The sequence below is a fragment of the Octodon degus genome, unplaced genomic scaffold, assembly GCF_000260255.1.
Source record: "Octodon degus isolate 3935 unplaced genomic scaffold, OctDeg1.0 scaffold00034, whole genome shotgun sequence".
Classification (NCBI taxonomy): Eukaryota; Metazoa; Chordata; class Mammalia; order Rodentia; family Octodontidae; genus Octodon; species Octodon degus.
Window position 1 is genome coordinate 13,902,280 of NW_004524610.1, and position 17,126 is coordinate 13,919,405.

A 17,126-nucleotide genomic window follows, 5' to 3' on the forward strand; every position below is an offset into this window, starting at 1 on the left:
GCTAAGCCTACTACAAAGAATTCCATACTTCTACTTTTTTTTAAGTCTAATTTATTTGCATTAAGGTAATGGTCAGATAACTGATTGTCATTTAAATGCAAAAAAAATTATCAATTAATTCGCTTTGTATAAGGTATTTTAACAAAATAAATATAAGGAAAACACCTAAAAATCAAAGACATACCACAATGCAGAAAAAGAAAAGTCATACACTGCATTATTAGCTTTCTCCGAAAGCATTCTTTTGGTGACTTAAGTCAGAGGTGATAACGGTAAATTTTCTAAGAAAATGTAGGCCTAGCAACAAAGTATTTCAATCCTATTCAATTTTATTTTATTATATTTATTATTATTCTCCACATAAAGACCTGCATTGCGACCTTATCTTTATAACAACATAAAAATCACTGTAAGGCATCTATCATTGTTTTGAGAATGCAGAAACTACACAAAAGTAGTAATTTTTACAGAGTATTAAAGGCCTTGCGCAAAGTGATTTAATTAATAACACAAAAAAAATCAAGTTTTACATATTCACTGCTTAAGCAATATATAAATATCTTAATTTTATAAAACTCTATTACAAAGTACCATTATCTATCTACAGAAAATAAAGGAACATTTTAAGCAGCACCCCACACCAATAACTAGAATTAATCACAGCCAGGGCCCAGGTTTCTGTGAAGCGCTCTCTCTAGCACAGCTGATGACAGTAAGACCCTGGGATTACTCTGATACCAGGTTTAAGTGATAGCTTATCATCTAGCTGGAAGGACTTCACGTTTATCTCTTGCTTATGACCCTACCAGAAAAACAACAGGCTGGAGAGCTCAGGGGCACAGCTCCTGCCTATAGCACTCAGGGCTCTGGGGGTGGGGGCACTGAGAAATGCAAGCAACACCACACAGGACACACTTGGGGCACCAGGATCACACTACTGAGTGTGAATTCTACCTCCCTCAGCTATTATTTATGTGATCAGGGCACTCTACTCGACTTCTCTGTGCCTCAGCTTCTCCTCTGTGAAAGATGATAGCCTTCATTCCACAGATGTAAAGATTAAAAGAATTAATCCCTATACAGCACTCAGAACTAGTTAGTGGCAAGAAAAGGAAGCCATTTGCACCTTTCGAAATTAAACATCAAATGGCTTCCTTATTTTTTTTTTCTTCTTTTGTGACAATGAGGATTGAACTAGGGCCTTATGCATGCTAGATAGGCAGGTATGCTGACCAGAAGTGAGGATCTAGCTACTGCTGGAAATTATCTTAACAGCATCAAAAAAAAAAAAAAAGAAAGAAAAGAAAGAAATTATCTTAACAGCATCAATCTACACAGCTGTATTACTATGATTATTTTGTTGTAAGAAATACCTAAGGTAGCATCAGACAGCACAAACACAGGTGAAGACAGCACCAGCAGATGAGAAACACAGACATACAAAGAAGATAAGAACATGGAGGGGTTTGAATATTCCTGACAAGAGAGCCTGTAGGAGAGAAGACAGGCTGGCTTGGATAAGAAATGAAGTGAGAAGGGAGTTGGCAAGACCATCTACCTAAATTAAACCTCAGATGAGTGACAGAAATGCAGCAGGGAAGGGGCAGTGTGATGGAGCTGGTGATGCAGAAAATAGTCCTGAACAACTGCAGACAGACCATAGCATGGCCTTAGGTAATGGAAAGAGACATGGAAAAAGGCTGCCTGTGACAGGGGAGATGTGGCCCTAAGAATGAAGAACCCTCAGCAGGGGCTGATGGGTCTGCCGCACTCCAGTCTGCACAGAAGAGCAACAGCAAAGCCAGGCAGCCTGCGAGCATTACCTGTAGAAAGTATGATGCTCCACACACACTTTCCATAGTCTTTTCGCTGCCCGATGGTTTGGTAGTTTGAATCCAATGGTGCTCTCAAACTGTTCCAGCTGCAAGAAATCCGTAACACAAGTCAGCAGGTTTCCATAGGCAGTGATAAGAAGCTACCAAAAACATGCATTAGTTGTTTCTGTAAGAAGTAATTGTTCACCAAGGTAAATATTAGTTTGTCCAACAAAATCATAGCAAATTAAATTTTTCATAGACTGCAACAGCATTGTCCATGAAAAGCAAGTATTAACTACTCGCACACACCAACTACTCTTTACTCCCCCATCAGAATTCCAAGCACCCTTCTACTGCTCTTCACCATGTGACTGACTCAGCAAGAAAAATCAAGCACACACTATGTGCTAGGCTTATTTTTTTAATGCAAAATCGGGTAGTATTATGGATTTTTAGCAATAGGAATTTGAGCATGCAGGTTTATCAAGAACTCTGACCTTTTTAATCACAGAAAAATAACGGTTCATTTTCTTATGACTTCAGTGAAAAGGATCCACCAAGGATCCTTTAAAAGGAGAGCACTGCCAATTGATTAGATGTGCTAAGTGTACACTGCTTACCTCTGCTGGCCTAACTTTAATGTAGAAATTACTGCGCTTATAGGAAATTTTCAGGATTTTCGGCCAAGCAAAACGATTGATTCTCAGTCTGTCTTTGTAAATGAGAAGGCCATTAGCACACACACCCAGCTTGATGTCCACACCTTCTGAATCCTGCCAAGCAAAACCCATTGGACCACAGTTAGAGGTATTCACAGTAACACAGACAGATTAGTCCCCTCAAAGCACACCTGAGAATGGAAACAGGTCTGTATTTAAATTTTAGTGACATTATATGAGTCAATGGCACAAGTATAAAACACACACACACACTCTAAATCTATTTATCTTTAGGGATGAATCTGACTAGCCAAACAATTATTGCAACATGAGTAGACAACACAGTACTTTTCAGAAGCCATAATTTCTTATGATCTATTTCTATGAAGAGCTTACCAGGAATGAAGGAAACACTATTAGCTTTGGATATCTTAAAGATACAGAATATAAAAATGGTTTCCCAGAGGCCTTTCCAGCCCTCTGTGATGGTCTGCTGGCCCAAAGTGCAGGCAACCAATTTTACTTTACGCGGATTTATCTCACATGGATTATGCTAGCTGGTAGATGTTAAAATGATGTTTGTGTTTTGCAAATGTTAGAATTCTTTTAAGCAATTTTTCAGTAATGTAAGAGTATTGACATCCAGTTCTCATTTAGCATTCCTTTGGCTGGCATAGTTCAAAGGGCTGCAGACTATTTTTGATGTTATTAATAGTTTTCTTTCACTGAGTTTTAATTTCAAATAGGTGACAATCTAGAATAATTATAAACATGAAAGACATTTAAAAACCAAATAATTTACACACAAAAATGAAAACTAAGTTTTTAAACAGAACTGAGTATCTAAGATGCATACTATTCAAAACACACAAATCACTATCTTTCAGAAATGCGTATCTCCATGTAAAATTTGAAAAGTACTACTCATAGATACTCAAATTTTGGAAAATCATTCACATGGAATAAATTCTCATCAAGAAAATGCTGGAACAACATCACCCTTAGTCTAAATCCCAATACAAGAAAAGCATAACATTTTGACAGCCTTATTATTAAGCATAATTTAACAGAATTTACATTCATTAAGGTATAGCACCAGGCAACTGATACTAATTTCTCAGTTGAGATACTTGAATAATTTATATAGAACTGCACAAATAAAATTACATTGGACCAACCTGAGCAGGTTAGAAGGACTAACCTATAATGCTGCTTTACTCGCTCTTACCCTGGCAGCCACAACACCCTCTAGGAATAATGTAGAAAGCTGGTGTGAATTAGGCGGAGGTGTCCAGGCAACTTGACACCACAGCCAAATGGTGCATTTGCCAAGAACATGACTCTATGGCCAGAGGAACAAGGTGAAAGATATCCCAGGCCAGCATCTCTGGGACATGAGGGAGCCTGAGTGGAGACACTCAACAAGGCACCTGTGGTCTGAAGTGATCTTTAGGCAGGACAAGGACACCAGTGGGATTCAATTAAATTGGTTGATTCTGGGTTGGTGCTCCACATATATTAGTTATTCTAGAGTTATCAGTATTTTTATGAATGGGAATTAGAGAGAAGGGGTGTGAGGTAAAGAGAGAAGAGCATGCCTTAATGCTCCATGTCTGAGTGACGCCACTGCACAAAAGCCAGCAAGACCTTGAGAAAAGAGCCCCCTCTCACTGTGCTTGCTGCCCCTCAGGAAGCAGCCACAAGGACACCAAAAAGATCCTGTGCCCACTGGCTCCTGTGTGGGTTCAGTACACCAAAGGCTCTGCACCAGATCCAGGGGAGAAAGGGAAGCAGGGTCAAGTACTTAACACCCAGATCCCCAGCAGGGGGTAGCATAAGGGCTGTGTTCCTGTGAGAGCACCTTCGCTCAAGCTGGTCCTCTCTGGACAATCTTTTGTGCTATTTTTCTGCTTTCTTGCTTGCTAAGATCTGGTCTACCCTCCCAAAACAGAGGGAGCAGAGCAGCAGCAGTTGGCCCAGCACAAGTTGGGATGCAGAACCAATCAAGATGAGAAGACAAGGATAAAAAGGTTGCTAGGTGAGTTTTATAATAAGTACCTAGGAAAGGGTACTTATAAACACCTGGGAAGAGACAAAGAGGTATGCGGAGAATAACCATTCTTCCCGCAACCAAGAAAATCACAACTAGCCACCAAGAAAACATTACAGAGGGGAGGAAGATGACAGGTAAAAGCTGTCAGCGCTCACACGTCACTCTAGAGGTTGCTTGCCAGGACCTGCAAGTATTCAGAAACAGGAAAAGGGAAAATACAGCAGAAAGAAATTAAGCAACAAAACAAAACAATCCCAGTTAATCCCCAGCTTAGCTGCAGGGAACATGGTATGGGGTGGGGGTGGGGGTGGGGTTAATCTAATCTCTGGAGGGAAGAAGGTGAGGCAAAGGAAGGAAGCCAGACAGAAACCTCGGGCCTCAAGGAGCAGCAGCAGCTAGCAGCATAGCTCCACCAGGCTCCCCTGCACATTGGCCCACAGCTTCCTCACAGACCCCTCACACCACCAAGACACCCAAGAGGAAGGTCAGCTGTGCAGAAGGGGTGGCAAAAGAGGAACCCAGGAGAAGACTGGTGAGGCTGTCCGCTAAACCTGCTCCTGCAAAAGTGGAAACAGCCAAAAAGGGCAGAACGAATGGATAAATCTTTGGACAAAAACGTGTAAGCAAAAGGGAAAAGGGGAATCAAGGGAAAACAGGCCAAACTGGCTAATCAAGAATCCAAGGAAGACTGACCTGAGGAAAATGGAGAAACTAAAAATGAGGAGTGTATAGCCTCTGAGGACAGAGAAGAGAAGTCAAGTCTGATTTATCACACACTGTGTCTTATCTGTGCTGTCTCCCTTCTTGTACAAACCAAAGGAGTATTTTTATCAACTCTTTTATAAATGCAAGTCTTTTTTAGTAGCTCTAGAAATTTTTTTTAAAAACGAGGGAATCCTACCTCATCACAGTCTTTAAATGTAAATGATATTTATATAGATGAAATCATTCTCTGGTTATATTTTGGTATAACCAGAAAATAGTTGAATATTGAATCGTCAGGCTTTGACTATCTTGGATGTCAGCTTAACAGTCCATAGGTGGGCATTAGTTTTATATCCTGCAACTCAAGTCATACCAAATGGCAATTTGGAATCACAATCATGCATTAAATATGTCTTGGATATTTTAAATGACTTCAATTCCCATGTTGTTTTTAGTAGAATTATTTCCTACTACTTCCTGATTGTTGCCCTGTGCACATTGTAACATCTCTGGCAATGGTAGTCCAGTTGGTCTAACTTTGTTAATGTGCTGGGAAAGACAGAAAATGTGAGTATGAAGTATATGTGATACAAAATTGTGAATCAGTGAGACTTAAGTAACACTTTGTCAGAATTTGAAGATACTGGTACTTAATCTTCTTAAAGAAAAATTTGTCTCCAAATTTGAAGCTGGAAAGTCACTGAATAAACTGAACAACAAAACATGGCTTTATTTTTTGGCACATGTGTTAAGAACTGTGTACAAAGTGAATCATCTGTACTGATCCTCAACACAACCAATAAAATCTGAAATATGGAAGACAAAAGAAAAGAAAAAAGAACCTGGCCTTGCTACACCCGCAGCAGTGAACCAGGAGATCCAAACCCACAGAGCATGCTCAAGGGGAGGTGACCAAACCCTGGACAGGAGATGCAAGGCGAGTGGAGCCCAGGCACCAGCTAGCTACAGGAGGCTGCAATGTGTGCCCACTGAAAATTCACCACCCAGAATGTACCTGTCCCAGCACCCTTAGCACGGAGAGATAGGTCAGGGAGTCCTGGGATAGAGTCCTATCAAATTACAGCTTTTCATAACAAAGAAAGGCTTTTTAAAAAAGCATGGCAACTAAACCAGCATTGCAGAAAATACTTAAATGAAGTCAGAGATACGAAGACCAAGAGCAGCAACAGTTAGAAAGAGGACATCTAAGTAGAGGAGTACACAAAAGGAAAAAAACTGAGCAATCAGCACTGGAAAAATAATGCAGTGACAAGATTCAGTGAGCACCATAAAGCAATAACTCTCAATGTCAAAACAACTTACAACAGTTAAATATTGGAAGCAGCTTATCTGTCCATCAACAGACAAACGGATAAAGCAAATGTAAATGTACACAATAGAATACTACCCAGTCATAAAAAAGGATTAAGTTTGAGTCATTTGTTTGAAGATATGATGCCAACTGAAATAAGATACACAAGGTTAAATATATCCCATGGTTTCCAATATGTGAAACCCAAATATAAATAATTTATTATTATTACAAATGATAGGAGAGAGACATTTTGAAGAATAGAAAGGGGATCTAGGAATGGAGAAAGGTTGAAGAAAAAAGCAAAGAAAAATAAAAAGGATTAAAATGTATAATTACAAACTCCCTATGATGAATGTATTTATTATGGATCACATATAATGTACTAACAATTTTTTTTTTTTTTAAGTACAGTGAAGGGCCAGCCAAATAGCTCAGCAGATTAAAGTGCCTACAAGCAGGTCCAGGGGCCGGGGCTTCAATCCCCAGACCTGCTGTGCCAGCCCCGCCCCTGGGGCACACTGAGATGACATTTGAGACTGGGCATGGTGGCGCAAGCCTGTAATCCCAGCTCTTTAGAGGCTGTAAACAGGCGGATCACTACAAGTCCAATCTAGTAGTGAGACCCTGAACACCCTGTAGACTCCTCCCTAAAACACAAAAAATTTTAAAAAATTAAAAAGTACAGTGATCGCTGCTGCTGAAAGCAGTCAATGAAAAGGCAGGCTTATGAAAACAAGCACAATGTGCCCTCACCTGCCTTGTTCTCTAGACCCTGTGGTTTCTGGCTCTTCCCCAAAGCCCAAATGAACATAAAAGGTAAATGTTTCAAGTCAGTGAAGATATCAGGGCAACCACAACAAAGATTGTCATGAAAGAGGACCTGCAGAACTGCCTCAGAAAGCGGCAAGAACAATTGGGTAATAGGGCCAGGAGATGGCTCAGTGGAATAAGCGCTTCCCTGGCAAGCGCAAGGGCCTGAGTTCAATCCCCGGTTCCGAAAAAAAAAAAAAAGAACAATTGGGTAAGAGTGCACAAAGCAAGAGGAGTATTTTGAGATGGGTTAATGGCAATGTATCTTTTATTGTTATAAGTTCTTTTAAAAAGAGGTCAAAAAAAAAGAAACATTAGAGACCTTCAAGTGAAACAGCCTTGTGCAGCCTTCAGTCAATAGACTATAACAGTGCTACTTCCAATTACATTTACAGTACCTTGGCATGGTGCAGGTCCACACCATACATGGAAAGCCGCTTTGCATTTTCTAAGAACTGGGAATCGGCTTGTGCTGGAGACAGGCCTCTGAAAAAACAAAAGAAACATTCTTGTCTTACTGGTGGATGCAGAGCATATGTGCTCAAATGAGGGAAGTGTGAGCCCAGTGAGTCTGAGGCAGAGAAAGTAACACAGCTAAGTGCAGAAAGTGGGCTACTCTCAAGTTCCCGAATTTTCCACAAAGTGCCCCTAACCTGCTCCCTGCGAGGAGGCACACCTGTCGCCCGCACCATTTTTATTTTAAAGGGTTTCTTTGGATCATTTCCACTAGAGAAAAGCACTAGAAATAACAGGTACACCATAACTAGGCATAAAACAGTGATTTCCTCCTTCTGAGGTAGACATTCATATCCTCATTTTATTTTGCTGAGACTGATCATTGTAAAGGTCAGAATTACTTGTATTTGATTTTACACCTCTGATAAATAACATATCCTTTTCATACTAAGGTTATTTCCATTCAGACTTATGTCCAAAATTAAACACATTTTAAGTCTCCTAAAGGACTGATTAGTCTTCATTCTGTAAGGTATTTCAGCACCTGACATTTCAAACTATAATTACAGAATACCCCTTGAATAGAATTTGTATAAAGCAAATGAGAAAATACTTAAGAGTCAGATACTGCATTTATTATTTTTTAAAGGTCAATAAACTTGGCCTCTTTTTGAAAACTTGAATATCTTCAGAGTTATTTATAAATCATTTTAGTCAAGATTTTATAAAACTAAAATTTTGCAAGACAAGTTACAATTTTGTAGCTATCATTATCAAAGCTCATGGAAAACATCTGTTTTCACAGAGATTTTTTAGAAAGTACAAGGGCTGGGGAGATACCTCAGAGGTCTAAGCGCCTGTCTGGCAAGCACCAAGGACCTGGATTTAATCCTAGGTACCGCATGCTGTGCCAGCCACTGAAACCGGGCGTGGTGGCGCATGCCTGTAATCCCAGTGCTGGGGAGGCTGAGAGAAGAGAATCACTACTAGTCCAAGCTGCGTAGCGAGACAGTGTACCAAATAAATAAATGAATGAATGAATGAATGAATGAATGAATGAATGAATGAATTTTTTTTTTTTAAAGTACACAGTATGTCTATGGCATTAATTTACATTATCCACACCTGAAGAAGGGGCAGCATCTGTGCTTGGAGGACTCACCTATACACGTCAGGTACTATTCCTATGTCCACCACCACTCACACTTCTAGTTTAAATCCCAATGCTTTGCTATCTCCCTGGCTCTCTTATCAAGCACAATGAGTGGCAATAAAAGGCAAAAGAAATGTAAAGGCCAAAACAATTATACTTGGTTCCTGTATATAGGTGTGATAAGGGATGGAACTATGGAAAGAGCAAAGAAAATGTTATATGGAAAACTACATTTTTTTCCAAAAGAGAGAGAGAGAGAGAGAGAGAGAGAGAGAGAGAGAGAGAGAGAGAGAGATTTACTTTCATGCTATAATCATAAAACACTGAAAGACTACCATAAGAGCTGCAGGCTGTGGTGATCAGTGCTAGGTGACCCACTAATAGAAAAGCTGGATAATATCAGAAATAGTGCTCGAATTTCCACATTACAAACTTTAAATCTGCCATGGTGAGTCTCTCTCCAGCAAGCAAGCTGACAGACCTGTGGGTTTTATGCAGCTCAGCCACCTTCTCTTCCAGCTCCTTAGTCTGGGTAGGGGCAAACTGGAAGTCACTGAAGTCAACACTGCCATGTTCTTCCAGGTCGTAGTCTCCAAGTTCAGCCTGCAGTGTGTAGGATCCCAGAAGAGCATGAGTTACAAAGGAGCAAGGCAGGCGGCCAGAGGCAATGTCCTGCCGGAGCTGAAGGCACAAGAAGTATCTGTGAGGAGCAGAGAGAGGAAGGGTCAGAAGACAGGAGTAGTTAACATCTTGTTGCTATCATTCAGATCTCTTATATTCTACTCCCCCTATGGGAACAAACATACATTATAGACACTCTTCATACCCTCAGCAAAAAGTATTCTCTAACAAGAAGGCTCACCTCGCTACTTGAACTCCTAAGCTTATAGCTTTTTATAGAAACATCAGAAGGCTAAAAGATGGAAATTCTGAACTACTATATTGATAGTAGTCTATGATAAATATTAAAATCAAGTTTTCTGAGTGATATAAACATTTCAACCACTTCAACTGTCGTTTGAGTTAAAAAAAACGAAAGAAAAATTTGTGTATTTTAAAAGTTTTAAATATTAATGAAATATAAAAGTCCCTGGAGTTTTAATCATTTGCAATTTCTTCCTCTCCTGAAATGTCTTTACAAACGAGTTTTACTGAATGTGCTCTAAAGCCCTTGCTTGTCCACTAACTTATCCATTCTATAGAAAGTGAAGTAGGCTCCATTCTATAGAAAGAGAAAGGGCCCTAAAGTAAGAAAGAGCTCTCTATAGAAAGAGCCCTAAACTTACAAATAACCAACTCTATGTGAACTTGAGCAAGGTAATCACTGGTCTGATGCTATTCTGCTGCCTTTAAAAAGGTAAAGGCTGGGCATGATGGCACACGTCTATAATCCCTGCACTGGAGGCTGAGGCAAGAGGACTGTTATGAGTTTTAAGACCAGTCTGGTATACAAAGTGAGCTCAAGGCCAGCCTGAACTATATAGTAAGACCCTGTCTCAAAAAAAGAGGGGGGAGGGAAGGAGGGAAGAAGAGAAAAGCTCTACCTTCCTTTGAAGGTAAGAGTAAAAGGTAGTATCAAAATATCTGGGAATCCATAGCTAGTGGCTAGGATAACAACAGCTGTTTCTCAACAATCCAAGCATTTGAATATGCAGGGATAATTTCCCACTAAATTAATATGCAGAAACATGATTTATATTCTATGCATACTTTTTGGTTATCCTCAGCCCCACTATCTATTCCTTTTGGTGACATCTTAGATTTCTACTCTTAAATTTCACTTCTTACTAAGGTGTACACTAACTGTTCTGGAAAAAAAAAAAGGTAGAACCCTCATTCTTGAAGATGTTTTAAGAGACTGTCATTTCTACTGGCCACCTTCCTCCTGTGAACAATTTTTCTGGGTTTTAAGGCTCAATCTTCTTGTTGCTCTCCATCAACATGTTCCAGGCCTTGTTATTAATGAATCAGAAGGCACTTCCCTGCCCACGGCTCCCGTTTAGCTCAGTCACTCCTGAATTACAACTCAGAAAGGGCAGGGGCTCTGGTTATCACCATACATTCAACACTTAACAAAAAACTGGCAAATGCTCAATCATTTTCTAAGAGTTTAATAACGTTTTCCCTCTAATATTATAATTTTTATGCATTGCAGGAGCTGTCTTTTTAAGGAGATTGTATTTCCTTAGCCCCTAGTACAAAAGCACAATTATACTTACTTTAAAAACTAAATTTTAAACTATGATTCCAATTATCTTCAAATTCTCTAACCAACAATTGTGCTGGTTCTTCCTATTCTACGGTACTAAGAACCTAAACAAATTTTATCTTGCTGCCCTTTTTTGTATCACTCTCTCTGATTCTCACAATGGTTCCCTGTACCCCTCCTCTGTTTTGAAAGCATTAGTCCTACAAATGTACAAATGCCTTCAGGTAAGGCATCTCAATTTCTTAGCCCTATTTTCATCATACACCATGAGAAAGCATTCTTCAAACATTATTCTGAGTAGTGTTCTGGACCTCCTCAAAGCCTACCCCACCTTTTAAATGTTCACTCAATTTATGGTGAAGATTTTAATTCTGACATTTGGGCTGTCTACCCCCAAACACAGCACATACCATAGGCGTTACACAATACAATAGCCTCTCATGCCTCTCATGCCAGCAAGGAATTTTTTCCCCTTGGAACTACAGAGTGAATCCAGACCTTCCCAGACATACTCCTTTTTATTTTATTTTATTTTATTTTAAAATGAGACAAGATCTCACTATCTTATCCAAGTGGGGCAGGAACTTACGACCCTCCTGGCTCAGCCTCACAGAGTGCTAGGGTTATAAGCATGGGCAAAACGGGAGATTATTTGAAAGTCCCATTTATTTGAAAAGTCAAAGCTCTTACCAATGCAACAGACTTGCAATCACAAAATGACAGTTATCTCTGTCATGGCTTGGATCTAGTTATCGTCTTAAAAACTCAATGAGCTCATGGGTGGGAATTTCAAAAGATGTAGATTAAGATTGTTAGAGTGGGCTTGAGGGTGTGGGAAAATGGAAGCCCCATCCTAGGTGTGGCGGCACCAATCAACAGGCTTGTATAAGGGGAAATAAAGGCAGGCAGGCTTGCTATTATTGCTGCTTGCTGCCTCACAGTTTCCTACCCGCTACCATGAGCTGTTTTTCCTCTGTGAAGTCCCTCTGCCATGCCACCCTCCTTTAAAGCCAGTTGACTATGGACTAAAACCTCTCCAAATTGTGAGCTGAAATAAACTTGTCAGGTATTTTGTTCCAGCAACAAGTGGCTAAGGCCTCCAAACACATTACTGCAAGAAGCATATGTGCAGAGAGTGTATGAGGTCAAAAGGCCCTGTGTTTGCTGCGCCTCCATGTGAAAAGCACCCCGGAGTGAAATTCTGCGTTGTGCAGCTGGCCTGACAGTGTTTACACACTCTTGGCAGTTTGCTGTGCAGTTTTAAAAGCTATTTATTATTTACTACCTCAAGTTAATTCAATCAGAACTTAATTAGTATGTTAGTAGCAATTAATTAGTTCTGTAGTACATTTCTATTCAATAACAAGCAATAAAGGAAGGCGAAAAATACAAAACAAAAACCAGTTTGCTATGTTTCTAATCTCCATCATTCTTATCTCATATGAATATCACACTTTTCTCGGCATTTGCACAACCTGATGTCTAACAACAAAACTGGTCCAGCAGAAACAAGATGTAAGATGAGTTTGGATCCTCCTCGTTTTCTGAAAGAACCACTCTTTACACTTGTTCTTAACAATGCTAAAATGCCCTCTCCTTTACCCAGTCTAACAGGGCTAAGATGTCTGTGCACTGTGGTCCTATGTCCCTGGTTCCTGGTCTCAGTCACACTCAGGATCAATAAATACACTCTGCCCCTAAACTGAATCCTTTGTTTGCAACTTACACATACGTTCTTAAAGCTACATAATTTCAGAGAAGATGAAAATGAAACAGCTACTGATTCTACTGAAGACAGTCTGCCCTTTTAACTTTATGTTTTTTTTTTATTTTAGGAATGGGGAGAAGGATAGGAGAAGTAGGAGGACAGCATGACTGATTTTTAAATTTTTATCTATTTACACTTGTGTCATCTTTACAACATGAGACTAGTACACGAGCACACGTTTATACAACAAAACCACCTTACTACTAAAACCTGAAATACTAAATATGAATCCATTTTTAAAGTAGAACACAGGAAACAAAGCTCTTGCAATATCATCTTTAAAAACATTTTTATTATTAAAATATAAAGGGAAAAAAGAAACAGTAAAAAAAAAATTTTGAAACTGGCAACATTTCAAACTATTTGGGAGAGTACCACAAACTTAATTTGTAAATGATTTGAGTTTTCAATCCTGAAATTACCACCATGCTCCAAAAGTATAGAAATTAATGAAAGCTATAAGTAAAGATTCATTCTGAAATGCAAATACAAAGTACCTGGTGATATCTTCAGTCAACTGAGAAGGATCAGGAGGATAAAACTTCACATTAAAAGTGAACAGCCAGGGAAGATCTGTAATTATTAAATTCCATGATTATTTATCCAAACAACAGAATGACTAATATACTACAAATAAACACTACACTACTTGTTTTGACACAATATAAATCATTTACAGAATTTTTTATTAAAAGGAAACTAATATCATATAAAGCAAAAATGAAAAAAATATAAATATCAATTTCATAAGCCATTAAAAGATAATAAGTTCATCTTTTATTAATAATTACTGGTACATCAACACATGCTTTGTATGGTGATCCACTATGATAATTCCTGTTATCCATTAACAAGAGTTAATATACACCCTGGTAAAAGTTGTAGGATATTTTAAGTACAGTGCCCAATGCTCTCTACTCTGTTTAAATTATTCCCCAGTTTTACAAAGTGTAAGTACAGTATACCTGTATATTATATAAACTTTGTTGTATTTTACATAAATGAGTATCTATAACAACCACATTGTAAATCACATTAAAAGTTAAAATTCACTGTTTTCTATCTCATATTTTGGTTGGCTTCAAAGAGAAGAAAACAAACATAAGGAGAGGGTTGAAGTAATCTTCCTAAAGAACCTAAATCCCACTAGTCTGAATTTCAAGTTCTAGTCAAACTTCATTGTATCTTTAAGTAAAAACAAAAAAGCTGTCTCTATAAGCCACTCCATTCTACACATATCTAAAGGCTGCATGGGAACTTTTACTTATGGACTTAAGTTTCTTGAATTCTGTTCTCCTGTTCAGCATGTCCTTCTGCCCTTTTTGTGATCATTAGCACAGGGCTTTTTCCTCTCAAAATTCAACCAATTACTGAACGGTTACTGTGTATACACATGTCCTCCTAGACTTTTGGCTCCATGCAACACTATTTCACTAATAAAGTTACTCATGCTGAACTTAAGAAATAAATTTCTGTTGTGCTTTACACATTGAAAGCACAATAATGGGACACAGGATTTGCCTAAATATAGGGAGATGCTGTTTCTCAGCCTATAGTACTGTGTTGTGTCAAATATCCATACACCACACATGCACACATACCTCTTGACTGCTAATCCATAATCAAGTAAAGTCACCACAAGATAAGCATTTATTAATGGCTCATTTGTTTTCAGGTATTAATACTAGCTCCTTGTCTGGACATGACTATAGGTGTGAGTTCTTGCTAGAACACTTATAATTTAGGATATATTGGGAAACATTCATTTTTTTCAGTACTAGGAATACAGTAAGGGCCTCATGAATGCTAGCCAAACACTCCACTTGAGCTACATCCCCAGCCCCAAGCTTTTTTTAAAAAAATTGAAAAACTACATAGATTTATGGTATGTAATGTTTGAAATATATACACACTGTCGAATGGATAAACCAAGGTAACTTGTGCATTACAACAAATACATATCATTTTTAGTGGTAGGAATACTTAAAATACGATATTAGAGATTTCAACTTAAATTTTTCATAATTATACCTAGTTATATAAAAACAACCCAGCTAGGTGTGAACTGTTCACATATTCATCTATAAAAGCTTTATATAGTCTTATTTGTGTACATCTGAGAAAATATTTCTAAGGCACATTTTAAATAACTACCATTAGGTTTGTGAATTGTCTTAGGTAACTCAAACAAATAACATTTATCTTTGGTACTGCCTACTAACTACAAAGTAACCATAAAATCACAGCAGAGATTGAATTCCTTCACCTGTCTAACACAAGCAGAAAGAAGTCAACACAATAGCTATGACTTTATTTCCTAAACCTATTCTCACGACACGCAGAGCACAGCATACATACCATTTAAAGAACTGGCTCCAACAGTTTAAAAAAGTCAGATGCTATTTGTTACTGCTTCTCTGAATCTTGCCAAGCCACAAGGGCAAGAGTCCTGAAATAACTCTCTAAAAAATAATAATACTTTACAAATAAAACATAAAAGTGTGATTCATAATCAACAAGTTTTGGACCAGGACATAGTTCAATGTACAAGTGACTGCTTTGAAAACACAAGGTCCTAAGTTTGATTCTTGATACAAAAAAAAAGAAAAGAAAATCAGCAAGTCTTGCCTTCCAACAGCTTTTCAAACACTGTTTCTAGAAAATTTTTTTCCAAAAGCTTTTTTTGAAACTCTTTAAAAATTTTTCTTTCAAAAGGAGATTTCCAACAGGAAGCATCTATGACTCTGAAGTGTGGTACACACATAATCGTAAAATAAGACAAAACAAAATCATAGAAAACAACCCAATGGACCATCAATCACATTGGAGAAGTTGACCAACAATGTCCTCTCCCTGCTCAGGTCACCTGGCATGTCTAGTTTCAGAGAATGTGTAAAAGTAAGAACCAAGCACCCATAACTTCCTAAATCCATGCACTTTACAGAGCACCTGTAACTACAGAAGGGGGAAAAAAGGCAAGTTCCAAAGCCCTCTGATTCGGCTCCTTCCACAATGACAGTACAAGGCACCTGTGTCTACCTATTCCCTCCTTAACGCTTCCCAAAATGAAACAAACACAAATGGATGAAACACTAAGATAAAAAATCCAAAGGAGAGAAACAGGCAAAGAAAGGCAAAAAGGTAATGAATGCTGGAAAGCCAGGAATAATAAAAAAGACAAGGCGTCCAACCTGCCAGATTGTCTAAAACCGCTGCAGCCTTAGCACCAAATTATCTCAAATCTAGAAAACCCTTAGTTCTGGGCAAGCCAGGAAGACTGGTCACTCCAATCAAAAACATTTTGAAAAGGAAAAAACATGAGTCTAAAAGAAAGGAGACTGGAAAAAGAAGCTATATACTCAGAATAAAAAAGAGAAAGCAAGAAATGTAAGAAGACTAATAATGAAAAAGAAAAACTGCAGACCCTAAAGTAAAAGATAAAGGGAGACGGACAGGTCTTGACATTAGAAATAATTAACAGGGAGGTGCAATCAACAGTACAGAGCATCTGCAGGGGAGTTCTCAGGGAAATGACTTCCTGCATCGCCCTGCAACCGAGCTCTTAGGCTGTGAGGGATTTGTTCTCCAGTCTGGACTCTAGCTGCTCATGTTTTCGTGTGTTCCCTGCTTCCAGCATCACAGGCTTTGAAGTAAATAAGGTATCCAAATTCCCTATCAGAGATGTGTGATACTACCATCTCTCAGCAGGCAAGGCAACGCAGGGGCACAACCTACAGAGGAAGCTGAGGTACAGTAGTGGGATGCCTGGGCCACTCTGGAGTCCACAAAACAAACAGAGAAGTGGGAGGAAATGAGCATGCAGGCCTAATACAGCCCAGACTGGATGCCCACACTGCGAAGGCCATGAGCAGAGATATTCTGCTTAGCCTTCTTTTGAGAATGCTCCAGCCAATAAAGCTAGGAACAGTGTACATGGATGCCACCCAAATAATGTCACACTTCCACAATTGAGGGAAAACACATCAAACTTCTCAGAGTAAAATTTAAAGTAAAACACACCTATAATATTCAATAATGGAACTTAGAAAAAATGGGGTATACCGATGAATGTCCATTTTGTATTTGTGTATTCCAAGTGGTTAGGATAGATATATAGTTGCATTCTCTTAATGAATAGAATGATTTGTTCTCATGGTGTTTGTAAATAGCTTCACAAGTCC

General features: G+C 38.7%; 1 protein-coding gene and 1 pseudogene across 11 annotated transcripts in view; one reads left to right on the forward strand and one right to left on the reverse strand.

The window, feature by feature from the left end:
• Positions 1-17,126, reverse strand: part of Epb41l2 (erythrocyte membrane protein band 4.1 like 2) — a 304,724-nt gene that overhangs the window by 78,592 nt on the left and 209,006 nt on the right. For all 11 annotated transcript variants that reach the window (XM_004630260.2, XM_023714273.1, XM_023714266.1 and 8 more), the window contains exons 6-10: positions 13,443-13,518; positions 9,450-9,668; positions 7,758-7,845; positions 2,438-2,590; positions 1,824-1,921 (exon numbers count right to left, since the gene is read on the reverse strand). In XM_004630260.2, coding sequence (XP_004630317.1) covers positions 1,824-1,921; positions 2,438-2,590; positions 7,758-7,845; positions 9,450-9,668; positions 13,443-13,518 — 634 coding nt within the window. The remainder of the gene's footprint in view (positions 1-1,823; positions 1,922-2,437; positions 2,591-7,757; positions 7,846-9,449; positions 9,669-13,442; positions 13,519-17,126) is intronic.
• On the forward strand, positions 2,674-5,374 carry LOC105742056 (annotated as a pseudogene).